Source organism: Macrobrachium nipponense, chromosome 16 (genome assembly GCF_015104395.2).
Source record: "Macrobrachium nipponense isolate FS-2020 chromosome 16, ASM1510439v2, whole genome shotgun sequence".
Classification (NCBI taxonomy): domain Eukaryota; kingdom Metazoa; phylum Arthropoda; class Malacostraca; order Decapoda; family Palaemonidae; genus Macrobrachium; species Macrobrachium nipponense.
The window spans coordinates 22,087,371-22,102,080 of record NC_087209.1 but is presented as its reverse complement, the minus strand read 5'-3'; the positions used below and the strand labels follow the sequence as shown (position 1 = coordinate 22,102,080).

Genomic DNA, 14,710 nt, shown 5'->3' with positions numbered 1-14,710 from the left:
AACCAGATATCAAAGGTAAATAGTGTATCCCTTTCAGTACATATATATAACTATTAGTAGCTATCTAAGCCAAATTTAAAACAAATGCATCATAACTTAAGCAGTCCAAAAATTTACCATTTGAAGAGAGAAGAGCACCTTCCAAAAAAATAAAATAAAAAAATAATTCACTACTAGCGATTGGCCTGTTAACACAACTGATTGCACATAAGGCTCATATATACCAGGTCAGTACAATCTGTGAGAACCCCCAACTAAAAGACACCTATCCAACCACATCTATAATTAGGGCTTGCTAAAAACAATGGTTAATCCTTTTGCGATGTAAGATATCAAATTATCAACAAGCATCATAAGAGAATATTTTAATGTTATTACTTCTATAACATTTACTGTATACTGTAAGGTACTAAAACAAGGATAAACCAGCAATTATTGTCATGTGGTGACAGCTGATCAAGCACTTGAAGCTTAACAACTATATATTCAGAATGATTTTCATATCCAAATCAGTAACGCCTAACACCAAAACTCCTAGAAGTTCTAGAACAATAATTTTCAAATTAAGTACTGTCGCCTAACAATGTTCCAAACCCATCTTCTTACAAATATTTTCAACCACCACTATCTATCCTAAATTGTAATTTTTTGCTTTTATATTACATAATATCAAGGGCTGGCTTCATTTCCATAATCTTCAATGCTTCTCTAGTAATTCTTTTTTTATTAAGACGAAAATACACATATATATTAAAGCAACATAACTACCTTAAAGTAAAGGAGGATAAAGTACAAACTGAAATGAAAGCACAAGTGATATATATATATATATATATATATATATATATATATATATATATATATCATATATATATATATAGATATATATATATATAATATATATATATATATATGATATATAATATAAAATTAAATACTGTACCAAGATTCACAATTAATTTAAATGCTGTTGTTGCTTTAATAAATATTCAAACCACCCATCTATAAGACATTCTTTGCAGTTTTGGCTAAAACATATGGTACTTACGTGGCGAGTAAGAACGAGATCTTGATCTGTAAGAATTTCTTCCTGAGCGGCCTCTACGATAAGGTGATGGGGATCGTCGACGACTTCCTCCACCACCACCACCACTACCATAGCCACCACCATAACGGCCTCCACCACCACCGCCACCACCACTACCACCACCAGTTCTTCTTCCTCCATATCCACTGGACCTACTGGAAATTAATGTTTTACATATGTAAAATTGAAAGAAATGAGAACATCAATGACATTAAACTTAAACAACCTAATTTCATAGTTTAGATATTTACTTACCAATCTAAGTAAATGGTTTACATATTTTTGAAAGCCTTTATATCTTTAGAATGAAGTAGACTGACAAGTTGAGATTTACAGATCTCATAAACTTGCCTCTAACCTTGAGAAAATATACTTTATCAGAGGGTTGTGCAAAGCACTAACTTTTCAGTTTAAAAGAAAGCAATGAAACTTATTGGTTATATGAGAATCACTTTTCCCACATAAGAAATCAACGATTGCAATGAGCAGTCTTAAACTGGAGATACAGTGGTACCTTGACTTACAAGTTTAATTAGTTCTGTGGCCAAGCTCGTAGCTCAATTTGATCGCACATCAAATAAATTTTCCAACTGAAAATACTTAAAATGTCCTGAATCTGTTTAAACCCTCAAAATGCCACCCCCATTTTGGTGTTTCATATTATTACGTAAGGAAAATGCATTTCTAAATAACAAATATTGTATACTACTATGAGATTCAGGGCCTCTGTAACACAGTTTTCTTTGCAATAACATTTTATCTATGCATTTCATAAATATAACGCTTATTCAGAATACACATTATATCTACACATAAATTTTGACCGTATTCTGCATTACGTAGGTTGAATAAATTTGGTACTTATAATGTGAAAGTGATTTTTTTTTTTTTTTAAGACGGGCCAACTTACTCAGAGAAAAGGTTTCGAACGCACTCGTTACGTAACTTATCACAGCATTTCTTCCCTCTTTCTCGATGGATGATTGGCTATGCGTAACGAAGGCTAGACTTCAGGCAACAATGACAAAAATTTAAATACAAGCAAAGCAGTACACCTTTATGACCTCTGAAACCTCTCCACTGACAATTTGTCATAATGAACAAACCAACAAAATATGTTAATAAATACAAAAACACTTAGATTATTAGTCTAACTCCCAAAATAAGTTTCGTAAGAAATTACAGTCTACTTTATAGGTCACAATCAGATTGACAAGATGTAGGGAATAGTTGGTAATTTTCAAAAACATAGTAGACAAGCTTGATTTGATAACTGCTACATCCAATGTCAACATTTTTATCTATTGGCTATCTACCTATTTACTGAAAAAACAATAGCTGGCACCGTATTTTGGCTTTAAACCTTCACCAATAATTATCGTCAGAATGATGACTTTGTGAGGCTCCACCCACTTTGGCCTCGTTATAATTCAGGATAACACTGAAGACACTCATGGACATTGTTGGACTAGAAAATTTAACTTCTTACTATAAAAACTCATTTCTCGAGTAGTTGTAATAAGTGCTAAATGATCCTCAAGGATCCTAGCAGTTGGCCTAAAAGTTTAATTCATGTATATTACTGCTATACTGCTGCGGCACTACTGCTACAGTTGTATTACTATGCTAGCACAGGTACCCCACCCACATCTATGTATTGTTCCACCAATCACAAAGTCTTTGGGTTTCAGAGCCGATGGAACAAGGTGAATGAATTTCTGTCTGGTGGATGGGCGGGGCAACATTCCGTCAAAAGGTGTTTACGTTGCTTACGTAATGAATGCTTTTAGACTCTTGGCTTGTAATCATTGGCCATGGCGTCAGCTAGATAACTTTTACTCTATAAAACTCATTAGCTTTAACAGTTTTGCTCACAGCGTGATTTGTATACAATTATATATGAATTTTTTTTCGCGTTGTCACATATTCCAATATTTATATATGATATATTTTTTTCCATTTCTGATGGCTGCATACTAAACTTCAGGCAATGAAAAAAAAAAAGAGCCAAAAATTTACTCTTAATCTTGAAAATTAAGCGTGCTGTGATTGTTTGAAAAGCCTTTTTTCCGCTTAGGCGCTCACTCGCGAACACCGCCAGCATACGGGAGACACTTTCGGAAATACCGGCTCGGCGTTTAAGGGTTAACAATAACACTAATTTACTTCACAACCACAACAAGACATATATTTTGACTTAAAAGCACATCATATAATGAAAAACTACCTTGTCTCACACGAGTCAAGTATCTAGATATTTGTTTATGCCAACTAGAAGCAGGAAAATTCACTCAGAATAGAGTTAAATAAGGCGAAACAAACTCTTATTTGCCATCAGCTGATTTCCAAACCAAAACTTTGACAGCTATGTTAGTATTTTATAACCCAATATTATGAGAATATATACTGTATTATTGGATACAGTGAAGTAATGTAACTTTTTAAAACCCATGGAAAAGATGCATATTTATTTTCTCCTCTTTGCTTATCTTAATTTTGGTCGCTACACCATCTCGAGTTCGTACCACAATTTTTTGCTTGCTAACTAGGAAAAAATCGACCAAGTGACGACTTAATTCACTCGTACGTCAAGGTACCACTATATATTATAATAAAAGTAATTTTCAACAGCCTTACTTTGTAGGTCTTCCCATGTAGATACCAGGGGTAGGTGTGTGCGCGCGCTCTGTGATGGAATAATCTACCCTAATCCTGCGGCCATCTATTTCCATACCAGTGCATTGTTCTTTAGCTTCTGTGGCATCATCCATATGCTCAAAATATATAAAAGCAAAGCCACGTGACCGTCCAGTCTGAAACAAAACACAAGATGAGAAAATTCAAGAGATTTAAACAATATGGGCAAAAGTTGAGCAACTACATCTTGTTTTCATCCTAAATGGCCAAATGGATATCTTGTTGCCAGGTCTAAAAAAATGTTAACGCCAAAGAGTTCAAATGACAAAAGTTGGTTTACTCAAAAATAATCTGGGATTAAATGTTAAAACTAAATTAACACAATCAAGTACCTTCCATGACCTTCCATAAAAAATAAGGGAATATATATAAAAAGTAAAATATATATATAAAAAGTAAAATATCACACTGGCTGTCAAAAGTTTGCTACATTTCCAATCACTGAGAAAACTACAAATTTCCTTTAAAAAAAAAAAAAAAAAAAAAGTGCGTGTAATTAAAAAAAAAATTAATAAAACTAACTTTAACTTTTTCAAAGGTATACAAGTACTTTATTCAAGAAAATAAGTGCAAGAATCAGTTATATATATATATATATATATATATATATATATATATATATATATATAGATATAATATATATATATATATATATATATATATATATATATATATATAAAATTAAAAGTAAAGAATACTCACTTTGGCATCAAGAACAACTTGAACTTTTGCCAGAGGTCCATATTTTCCAAAGAGGTGGTGAAGCTGTAACAGAAATGTCACATTAGTTTATGCATAGTAGTACATATAAAAAAAAAATGTGTATGTATCCAAGCAGGTGCATACCTCTATTTTCATTACGTGAACCACATGTATCTCAGGTATAAAATATTATCAAAATAACTTCCAATTCTAAATACAATACCTGTCTCTCACTGGTATAGATGCTTAAGCCAAACACACCTAAACACGTACTGGGGCTAGGGTCCTCTCTGCTTCCATGATGTCTGCGGCGAGTAGACATTGGGGATCTTGTGCGAGATCTAAAATTTTAAAAAATACATAACACAATCCTGATCCCCTATAATTCAACCTGAATTTAACTTCTTACTGGTGACCCCACTGAATACTGGTGCTAAAGTCTTAAGAATATAATAAAAAATGTTATAACTTGATTTTGCTCCCAGAATTCTTAAAGAAAATTGTATACTAATGGGAAGTTCAATCCATAAAACATTCATTCCCCTACCACAGACAGCTTCTACTTCATGTTAAAGTTATATAAATGCAACCGACCAGGAAGATTTGACTTTTCTTGATAAGCTAAAAATACTATGCTTGTACCAGTGCCTAATTTTAAAAAATTAGTACTTCATAATTATAATTATACATATATAAAATCACTAACCTATTGCCACGGCGGCTCCTGGAATAAGATGGTGACCGGGAGTAACGTCGTCGTGATGATGTAGAATACTTATCATCTCTGTAACGTTCTTCACGGTATCTTGGAGAGGTAGATCTTCGTGAAGAGTATTTATAGCTATCACGGCGGTCTGAGGAACGTGACCTAAAAATAACAGAAACATTTTTTCCCTACAAGGACACCCATCAATCGTTTAAAAAGTTTCAATTGTTAAAAAAAAAGGGAGGTTAAGATATTTCGAGTAAGGCCAGTGATAACAATGCGATTTAGATCTGTTCTACATTTGTTGGAATAAGTGTTGCTCTACTGGGATGGCAGTGGCATCTCAGGAACTTATTCTATAATTTTTATACAGCTGCCTCTAATTACTATATATGCACATTGGTAAAACCAGGGGACACTAAAGATCTAAATCATTAAAGCAAAATTTGCTGAGGGAAAATAAAGCTTTATAGGCAACAAAGCCGAGACTTTCAGAACGGCACAAAAATTAGAGAGAAAAAAAATGAATGTTATCATAAATAAATGATACACTGGATGGAGTATAGAAGGAATCTAAAACATTAACTTTCACTCTTGGCTTCACTGATTTTGCTGCCCCAGTTCAATAATTCCGTACTATGAGCTTTTATAATTTTTTATTTGAATCCCTGTATACTGTATATCAGATAGACAATCTTCCCAAGAAAGGCAGTCTGGTCTATATCCAAACACTACCATTATTTTAAGCTCACTACCATTATTTTAAGCTGATATTACATTAATTTTAAATTTCACAGTAAATCATGAATGTTCTGCTTACAACTAGATTCATTCAGTTCAAAATTATTATTATTTTTTTTTTTAAGAAATGACAAAAGGGAGATAACCTCAACTTACCTTGACCTTGAAAATGAAGGATCCCTGTCCCTAGATCTGTCTCGGGAGGGTGAAACCCCATTGAGGCTTCGTCGAGGGGACTGACTCATCTTTACCTGTTTAATGAGAAATTTACATACTTGAACACCATAGTAATTTCTAATGATCATCACTAAACTACTCAAGCTTTATGAAGGGGAGAACACAGCTAGACATTGACATTTATGGTGAAAGACTAGTGGAGTATACACTATATTCCAAAACTTTTAACATTGGGAAGAGGATTCATGTACTGTACACATACAGCACCTTGTTTTGTAGCGTCACTTGCTCAAAGTCTCATACTTGTGGTAATTTACAGAACGCAGTCCCCAGCTTTGACAATTTTGGCTTACAATGTTCCAATATTGCGACACTTTTCAGTTATATTCATCAGAAATTATTTCCAGGTTTATGATGCCAATCCGACGGAAGAAATAAGACTTCAAAAAGGCAAAATACTGTATATACTTAGGGTAACATTTGGCTGCATGTTATGTTCAACTCCATTTGATCATATATCATTGCATTTCATTTTAAACTTTAGAAATTTAAGTGTTGCAAACTTCTGCATTCCTGTAGGAAGACATACCTACTCATCAACAGTACTCTGCAAAAACTAGTACTTTTTGCACATATATATATATATAATATATATATATATATATATTGTATATCTTTTTTATCACTGTTGCCAATTGGTGTGTTTACCCTCCAAACTGGGTATAAAACTTGTGCTAAACCGTGGAAATAAGTGAAATATATATTACATAAATATTAGAGCAATTTTATATTCATTCCATTACTATGACAACTAGAATTCGTGGAAACTGTTTGTAAATACATCAGCATGTGTGTGAAGACAGACTTGAATAAAAGAGCGCCATTAAAAAAAAAAAAAAAACACCCAACAACAACTTTGACATGAACAATTGACTAATCTGTCTTCTGCTTGCCAGTGCTTTTAGCAGCCAGATGTACGTACAGGGTGTCAAAGTCCCAGTACCATTACAAGTATTGTTCAGAAGCCTTATAACATATGAGCAACACAATTATTTGAAGAATGTTCTACATTTCCTCAAGTTTATTCAGAGCACTTCATTAAAAAAAAAAGTTACTCTGTCTATGGTTTCTGAGCAATAAATACTTGTAATGGTAGTGGGACATTATGGACACCCTATACAACAAGACGGAAAAATTGTTCCTGCCATGGCTTCACTGTAAACAAATGTATTTCAAGTGTAATTTGGAGTGCATTAAGAACAAAATGTGTATAATTATAATCAAATAAGGACTGTGGAGTTTCAGTTGATGGCAGTAAGGATAAAACCACTGATTACAAGGTAAAAATAAATTTCAGTTCAAAACAGACCCAAAGAATATGACTTCTAATACTTTCACTAATATATGCACCAAATGTTTTTTTGTGCTGATTACAACTGCAATCTTGAGTAATATCAATAAACGTTACATACGTATATACGCAAATATTGTTCAAATGAACACTGGGAAGGATGTGGTCCCAATTGTGTTGATGAAAGGGACCAGATGTGAGGAGACGCCTTATTGGATTTAAAAACTGCCTAGAAAACATTTTACTTAAGATCTCACTTGCTTATTTTAGTTTGTGTCACTTTCATATACACATATCATTATGTTGATGAAACTTCAATTTTTTGAATGGTAAGCTTAAAGATGTATTTGTATTGTTTCACAAATTAAAGTGCTACATGAACTAAAATAAGCATGTGAGGTCTTCATAAATATGTTTTCAAGGCAGTTTTTAAATACAAATGGTGTCTACTCGCATACGGTCCTTTTCATCTCCCGCATTGAGACCACGTCCTTCCCAGTGTTCATTTGAACAATATTAGCGTATAATATATGTAGCATTTATTGATATTACTCAAGATTGCAGTTGTAATCAGCACAATAGAACACATTTTGTTGCCCATGTTAGTGAAAGTATGAGAAGTCTTATTCCCGGGGTCATAGTTTGAACTGAAATGCATTTTTACCTTGTAATCAGTGGTTTTATCCTTACTGCCATCACAACTGAAACTCAAGAGTGCTTATTTGATTGTAATTATACACAATTTGTTCATAATTCACTCCAAATTGTACTTGAAAGTAAGTTGAGTTTGTTAACAGCAAAGCCATAGTGGGAACAACCTGTGTCTTAATGTACAGGGTGTCCAAAAAGGCCCTGTATACCATTACAAGTATTTACTGCTCAGAAACCATAAAACAGAATAATACATTTTTTTGAAAAATGAAGTGCTCTGAATGTGAAAAAAAGGAGAAGCATTACTGTTATATGGTTTCTGAGCAATACATACTTAAAGTAATGGTATTGGGACTTTATGAATACCCTGTATGTACATCTGGCTTGCCAAAAATTAATTTTTTCATAGCACTTTTCAATTGATTCAAGTCTATATTATTACTTTGACTTTTTTTACTTTTAATACCTGTACCTATGCCTAAAATAAATTTCTTTTAATACCTGTACCTATGCCTAAAATAAATTTAACCTTTAATGTTTGCATGCTAGGAATGGCAAAATTCAATCATTGCCAATTTAGTGGAGCTTCACACATAAGCTGATGCATTTACAATCTGTTTCCATGAATCCTATTTGTCATAGTAATGCAATTATGATAAAACCGCTCTAATATTTATGTATATATGCTACAAATAGATACTCTTACTTCATTTATTTGTGTAAGTCTTATACTACCAGTTTGGAGAGTAAACATACTAATTGGCAACACTTTATAAAAAATAGGAAAGCACGAATATCATAGCTACTGCTCACAGCAAAACCGTTGACATTTGTGTCAGGAATCTATTTAAAATTTCAACAACAAAATATTTTCAAATTAAATATCATGAATACATTATAAATTTATGTAATTCATAACCTTACACTGATCTTTAACTAATTCAAAATTATGTAGCGCACTCTTCTTCTTCCTCCCGAAAAATCACAAGTTTCCTGGGACTTGAGGGTGATCGTCATCATCGTTTAAGATTATGAAGTGTCCAAGCATCTATGGGTACGAGTGGTGTAAGGATTTAGCACAGGAAATGGAATGTTTATTGACACAAGTGACTCCCCTACATCGAGGTGGTGTCAATCTTCTACATGCAAGGTGTTTTAAGTAAAACTTTCAAAAGGGTCATGGAGGCAAGTTTGCACTGCACACGGCTAGACCGTCATTAATCTCTGTTCAATCTTAAATTATAGCATTAGGGGAAACAACTGAGTGGACTAGCTGATCCAGTCTTGCCAGCTTGTTAATCCACCGGTAATTCTAAGCCCGTATTCCGCAGTACAGTAGACTATGGCAGTTGACATTTTCCTGTTATTTTACCTCCTGCACAAGAATTTATAGTAATATTCATTCGGCCGACTGTAATTAAACCAGAATTTACCATTGAAGACTACATGACAGAACAAGGGGTGGGATGTAAATAACATGATTGGTTAAATACATGTACCCCCCCCCCAAAAAAAAACAACCCATAATATATCACTTAGGAAGTCAGTGTCTGTAACAAAAGCTCCCTTATAACATGGCGCATGCGTAGTAGGATTCGGTGTCATGATAGCAGTAGTAATAGGTGGATTTTGGCTATGTAACGGCTCCATTATTGGTTTATTTAACGCTTTATTTCAGCTTGTATGTCGTGTTTCAACGTCATAATAGCAGTAGTAATAGGTGGATTTTGGCTATGTAAAGGCTCCATTATTGGTTTAATTAATGCTTTATTTCAGCTTGTATTTCGTGTTTCAACTGTCATAAATAAGAGGAAATAACACAATAACACGGCAAAACCTTCCCCCAAGTGCTTTACCCCACATTCCCATTGGTCCCCCTTACCGTAGGAGAGAGTTGTAAGGCATAATTGTCCCAAGTGTTTTACCCCACCCAAAACCCCCCATTCCCATCGGTCCCCCTTACTGTAGGATAGGGTTCAAAGGTAAATTACAGCCGGACAAAAAATATTACTTTAAATTCTTGTTCAGAGGCGAAACTGGAAAAATGTCGCATAGTCTAGTTCGCCGCGGTATACGGGCTTGGATCTACCGATCCACCCTCCGAAAAAGTACTTTAACATGTCCTGACACCAGAGATGAGCACCAGTCATGAGTCATCAGTGGTGGGAGCAACACCTCGAGACCTCAACTCTAGTTTCAAAGTGAGCAAAAGTACTTCTTCAAAGAGTGGATCAACAAGCGGACTAGACTGGATCAGCTGGTCCACTTGGTTGTTTCCCTATTTTGTACTTTGAGAGAAAACTTTTATTTCGAGAGGAAAGTAGAGGTCTCGAGGTGTTGCTTCCACAACTGATGACTCATGACTAGTGTCCAACTCCACTGTCAGGATGTGTTAAAGTACTTTTTATGGAACGTGGGTCAATGAGCTGGGAAGACTAGCCCAGGTAGTCCACTCAGTTGTTTCCCCTATATCACATTATGTTGACGAAACTTCAATATTTTGAATGGTATGCTTAAAGATGTAACAAAATTGTTTCACCAATTAAATATACAGCGAAAAAGGCCTTATACTCCAGTCAGGTGGACTCAATGCGGTTGTCGGTATTATTATAGTTTACACCTGATCTGCAACCCAACAATGAAAAATCGTTTTGGAGATATGATTAATTAATGTTGAAAAGTTACCAATATAAGATAGAGCTATATAACCTATACAGCTGTGTAGATCTCAAAACTAAACATGATGAGCCTCTGTATTAGTCGCAAACAAAATTTACTTAGATAATTATTTATTCTAAAAACTAGATTTTTCACTTCAGTAAACATAATTTCCTAATAAATTTTCTAAGTCTCAAGTTGATCTTCACCTTGCCTGAAACTGCTCCTGTTCGTTCGTTTGTGTGCGTTCATTAAAGACCATTTGGTTGAAGTTCCGCCCACACATTTGATTTATCCAATTATTTAGATTTCTTCCAGTTGCCACGTTTTTAGAAACCCCTTTGCGTGTGCATCAAAGCTCTACCTGTGCATTTGATTTATCCAACTATTTCGATTTCTTCAGTAGGCACGTTTTTTGAAGCCCCTCCCAGTCTCTATAACCAATGGAAGTTCACTTTTCAAATATTTTTAGGTATACAGGCGGCCAGCGGTTAACGGCGCAATCGCTCAGCGGCAAATCGGTTTTACAAGTGTCGTCAAAAATAATTATTAAAAAAATAAGGCATTTTAATGTATTTTTACGGCACAATTTTCAGTTAACAGCGCCGCTGCCTAGCGGATACATTTGTAGAAATGCCATTCAGACCATAAAGGTTAAGCAAATTATATTAACAAATTGCAATGGAGAGTTATTACATAGGTATTAGGGTAAAATACATGCCTCTGACGCTGTTCTATGCCGAAAATATAGTTACATAAGCGCACATTTAGCTATGGATGTGTTGATTTATAAATGTTCATGCTTTTATGTTTAAAAGGTGTATGAAAATGTATTACATATGGGGTATTTTTATTTCTGCATGAAATATGATACGAAGGTAGCTTTTGAAACTGCCCTTCATGTTATCAAATCTGATGTTTTTTCATGTTCTTTCTTGTGAGCCGCCGCCTACCGCTATTCCGAAAATCTAGTAAAAATCTGTTTTATAAATGTTAATGCTTTTATGTTTAAAATGTGTATGAAAATGTATTACGTATAGGGTATTTTTATTTCTGTGCAGAAATATAGTAAAAAGGCAGCTTTTGAAACTGCCCTTCACATTATATCAAATACGATGTTTTTTTTCATGTTCGTTCTTGTGAGCCGCTGTTTGCCGCTCTTCTGAAAATATAGTTAAAAAGAGTGCAAATTTAGCGATCGATGTGTCGATTTTTTAAATGTTTATGCTTTCATGTTTAAAATGTGTATGAACATATATTACGTATAGGGTATTTTTATTTTTGTACATAAATGATACAAATTAAGGCAGCCTATGTAACTACGCTCCATGTTGTCAGGCATTGTTTTTTTCATGTTCGTTCTTGTCCGCCACTGTTCCGAAAAATGCATGGTTATTTTATTAATTATGCGTCTTTTCCATAAATCCTTTAAAAAGTTGTACATTGCTTCACTGCATCCAATAATATTGTATGTAATCTCATATTATTGTATTATAAAATACTATGGCAAATCTAAGCTAGTATTCTGCGGAGCGGCCAATGTTGTGGTTTGAAATCAACTGATGGCAAATACGAGTTTGTTTCACCATAATGCAATTCTGAGCGAATCCTCTTATTTCTAGTTAGCATACACGAACATCTAGATACAGGCGGTCCCCAGGTTACGACAGGGGTTCTGTTCTTGAGACGCATCGTAAGCCGGAACATCGTCAAAAATCCTTAGAAAACCCTACTATTAATGCTTTGGGTGTATTAAAAACTATGTAAACTGCATTCTTATGACATTTTTCATAAAAAATACCTTCAAATATTGATTATTTTGCATTTTTGGTGTTATATTTCATCTGCCAGATGAGCGTTGTAGGCGTCGTAACCCTGGAAGTAATGTCTGATAAATATAATTGAAGTGTCAACCTTGGAACGTAGTAAGTCGAGACCATCGCAACCCGGGGACTGCCTGTACTTGACTAATATGAGACAAGGTTATTTTTCCTCATAAAATGTGTTTTTAGGTGGAAATATGAATTGAATATGCCTCGTCATGAATGTGAACTACTTTTTTTTTTGTTAACAGATTATGTTGGCGGCAAGTTTATTACGAAAAAAAATTATGTGATTCCATTCGCAATTCTCCTTTATATCATCGCAATACAAACTTTACGTTATCTATCTTATATCGGTGTGAAACCAACAGTAAAATGTGTTCTTTCAAGCACAGTAGTTTTGATTAAATGATTTTATCTCAATGTAATCTACGGTTGTGTTTGATGGCATACGTTTACTGGAGTTTCATCCTTGTTGCCGATGTATAAGTCATTAGCAGCTTGAACAGTTTTCTCAGCTTCAGTTATAACTAGGCTTATATTTAACTACATTTCCCGATTGATCTTTGATCTATAGCGAATAAAGTTATTACATTAAGATATCTCAGTTCTATTCTATACATAACACCATTTATAACAACTACTGTAATAGTGTGCTGTAGTACGATGATTGAAATAGAAGCCAAACGGATGTTATCCAATTCGGTTGTACTTAGAAAAGTCTTTTCTCGTTCAGTTGTTCATGGCTGTAAGACGAATTATCGTAACTTAAACATTACAGCTACCTGTACACAGCACTGTATAAACCTTATTATATCTTTACATACTCTAGACACCCAGAGGATTAAAGCTAGGCTTTTTTCACTTTACAGTATTTATAATGCTATAATGTTGGATTACGGCGCCTTTGACTGGTCTAGTTTCGAAGGGAGGAGTGCAGCAGCCGTAGGCTTTAAAATCGCTTAGCGTCAAAGGCCAGGAACGGAACCCTTGCCGCTAACCCGAGGGCCACACGTACTTCAGATATATTTCCAATTTCAATTCAATAATAGTTGAATTGTGTTTCTTGTGATCTTAGCTACTTTTGTGCATCTAAAGTTTTTTTTGAAGAGAAGGCAGTGCACTTTTTAAGAAGACACGGGGTACTGCCCATACAGGTTTTATGCAGTGTGAAAAACCTTGTAGGTAGAGCAGACAGGAGGCAATGGGTGTGCGACCGTTATGTGAGCTATAGCAAGAGCAAGAAGAGGAAGTACTGCAATTTTGTAGTAAGTGACTACAAGGGTACCTTTTTAGAAGGTACACACCTTCCTGCTTGGTAAATTTTGAGTTTTGTCAATCACTGGAGTCAAAAGTTTTGGGAACATTCCTCTATTTCAAGTTCCCTACACTGGTCAAAAATACATCTGTGGATTGGTGCAGTTTCTGCAGTGAGGTGACAAGTGCATGGCTAGAAAATCAGCCACCAATTGGGGGTACAGGTGTCATCGTCAAAATTGAGGAGACATTTTTTGTGAGAGCCAAATACGGTCATGGAAGAGTGTTGAGGCAAGTGTGGCTGTTCGGTGAGGTGGAGCATGAAAACGGGCAATTCATAACAATACCCTTAATTGAGGACAAGGAAATTCTGGATAGGAGCGCAAAGACTCTTATACCCATTATAAAAAAAAAATACATCCACCCCGGGTCGGTGGCTGGGTGGCCTACAAGAGTTTAGGCGACGAGGGGTATACGCAGAACATTGAGAGGCTTTGGAAGGACGTAAAGGAGTGGACGAAGAGGCCGGGGCTCAGAACAGAATACCTTGTCCAGTATTTCTCCCTGCATCTGTTCCTGTGGAAATTAAAAGTTGAGGAGAGGCTTCATGAGCTGTTCAAAGCTGCTGCCGTTTTGTTTTTTTGTTTGTATGGTGCTTATACGTTGCACGGAACCAGTGGTTATTCAGCAACAGGACCAACGGCTTTACGTGACTTCCGAACCACATCGAGAGTGAACTTCTATCACCAGAAATACACATCTCTCACTCCTCAATGGAATGGCCAAGAATAGAACCCGCGACCACCGAGGTGGGACGCTAATAACATACTAACCACGCCGCCGAGGCGCTTTACGGCCGT

The 14,710-nt window shown here is 35.1% G+C and overlaps 1 protein-coding gene across 9 annotated transcripts in view; it reads right to left on the bottom strand.

The window, feature by feature from the left end:
- LOC135195606 (transformer-2 protein homolog alpha-like) overlaps positions 1 to 14,710 on the bottom strand; it is a 36,329-nt gene that overhangs the window by 14,643 nt on the left and 6,976 nt on the right. For 7 of the 9 annotated variants that reach the window (XR_010310190.1, XR_010310191.1, XR_010310192.1 and 4 more), the window contains exons 2-7: positions 6,090 to 6,184; positions 5,193 to 5,354; positions 4,710 to 4,827; positions 4,487 to 4,549; positions 3,725 to 3,900; positions 1,049 to 1,242 (exon numbers count right to left, since the gene is read on the bottom strand). Coding sequence is in view for 4 of the 9 variants with exons in the window: in XM_064221931.1 (XP_064078001.1) it covers positions 1,049 to 1,242; positions 3,725 to 3,900; positions 4,487 to 4,549; positions 4,710 to 4,827; positions 5,193 to 5,354; positions 6,090 to 6,178 (802 nt within the window). In the remaining 5 variants the exon portion in view is untranslated. The remainder of the gene's footprint in view (positions 1 to 1,048; positions 1,243 to 3,724; positions 3,901 to 4,486; positions 4,550 to 4,709; positions 4,828 to 5,192; positions 5,355 to 6,089; positions 6,185 to 14,710) is intronic. The other 2 variants (XM_064221932.1, XM_064221934.1) reach the window with 2 other exon arrangements.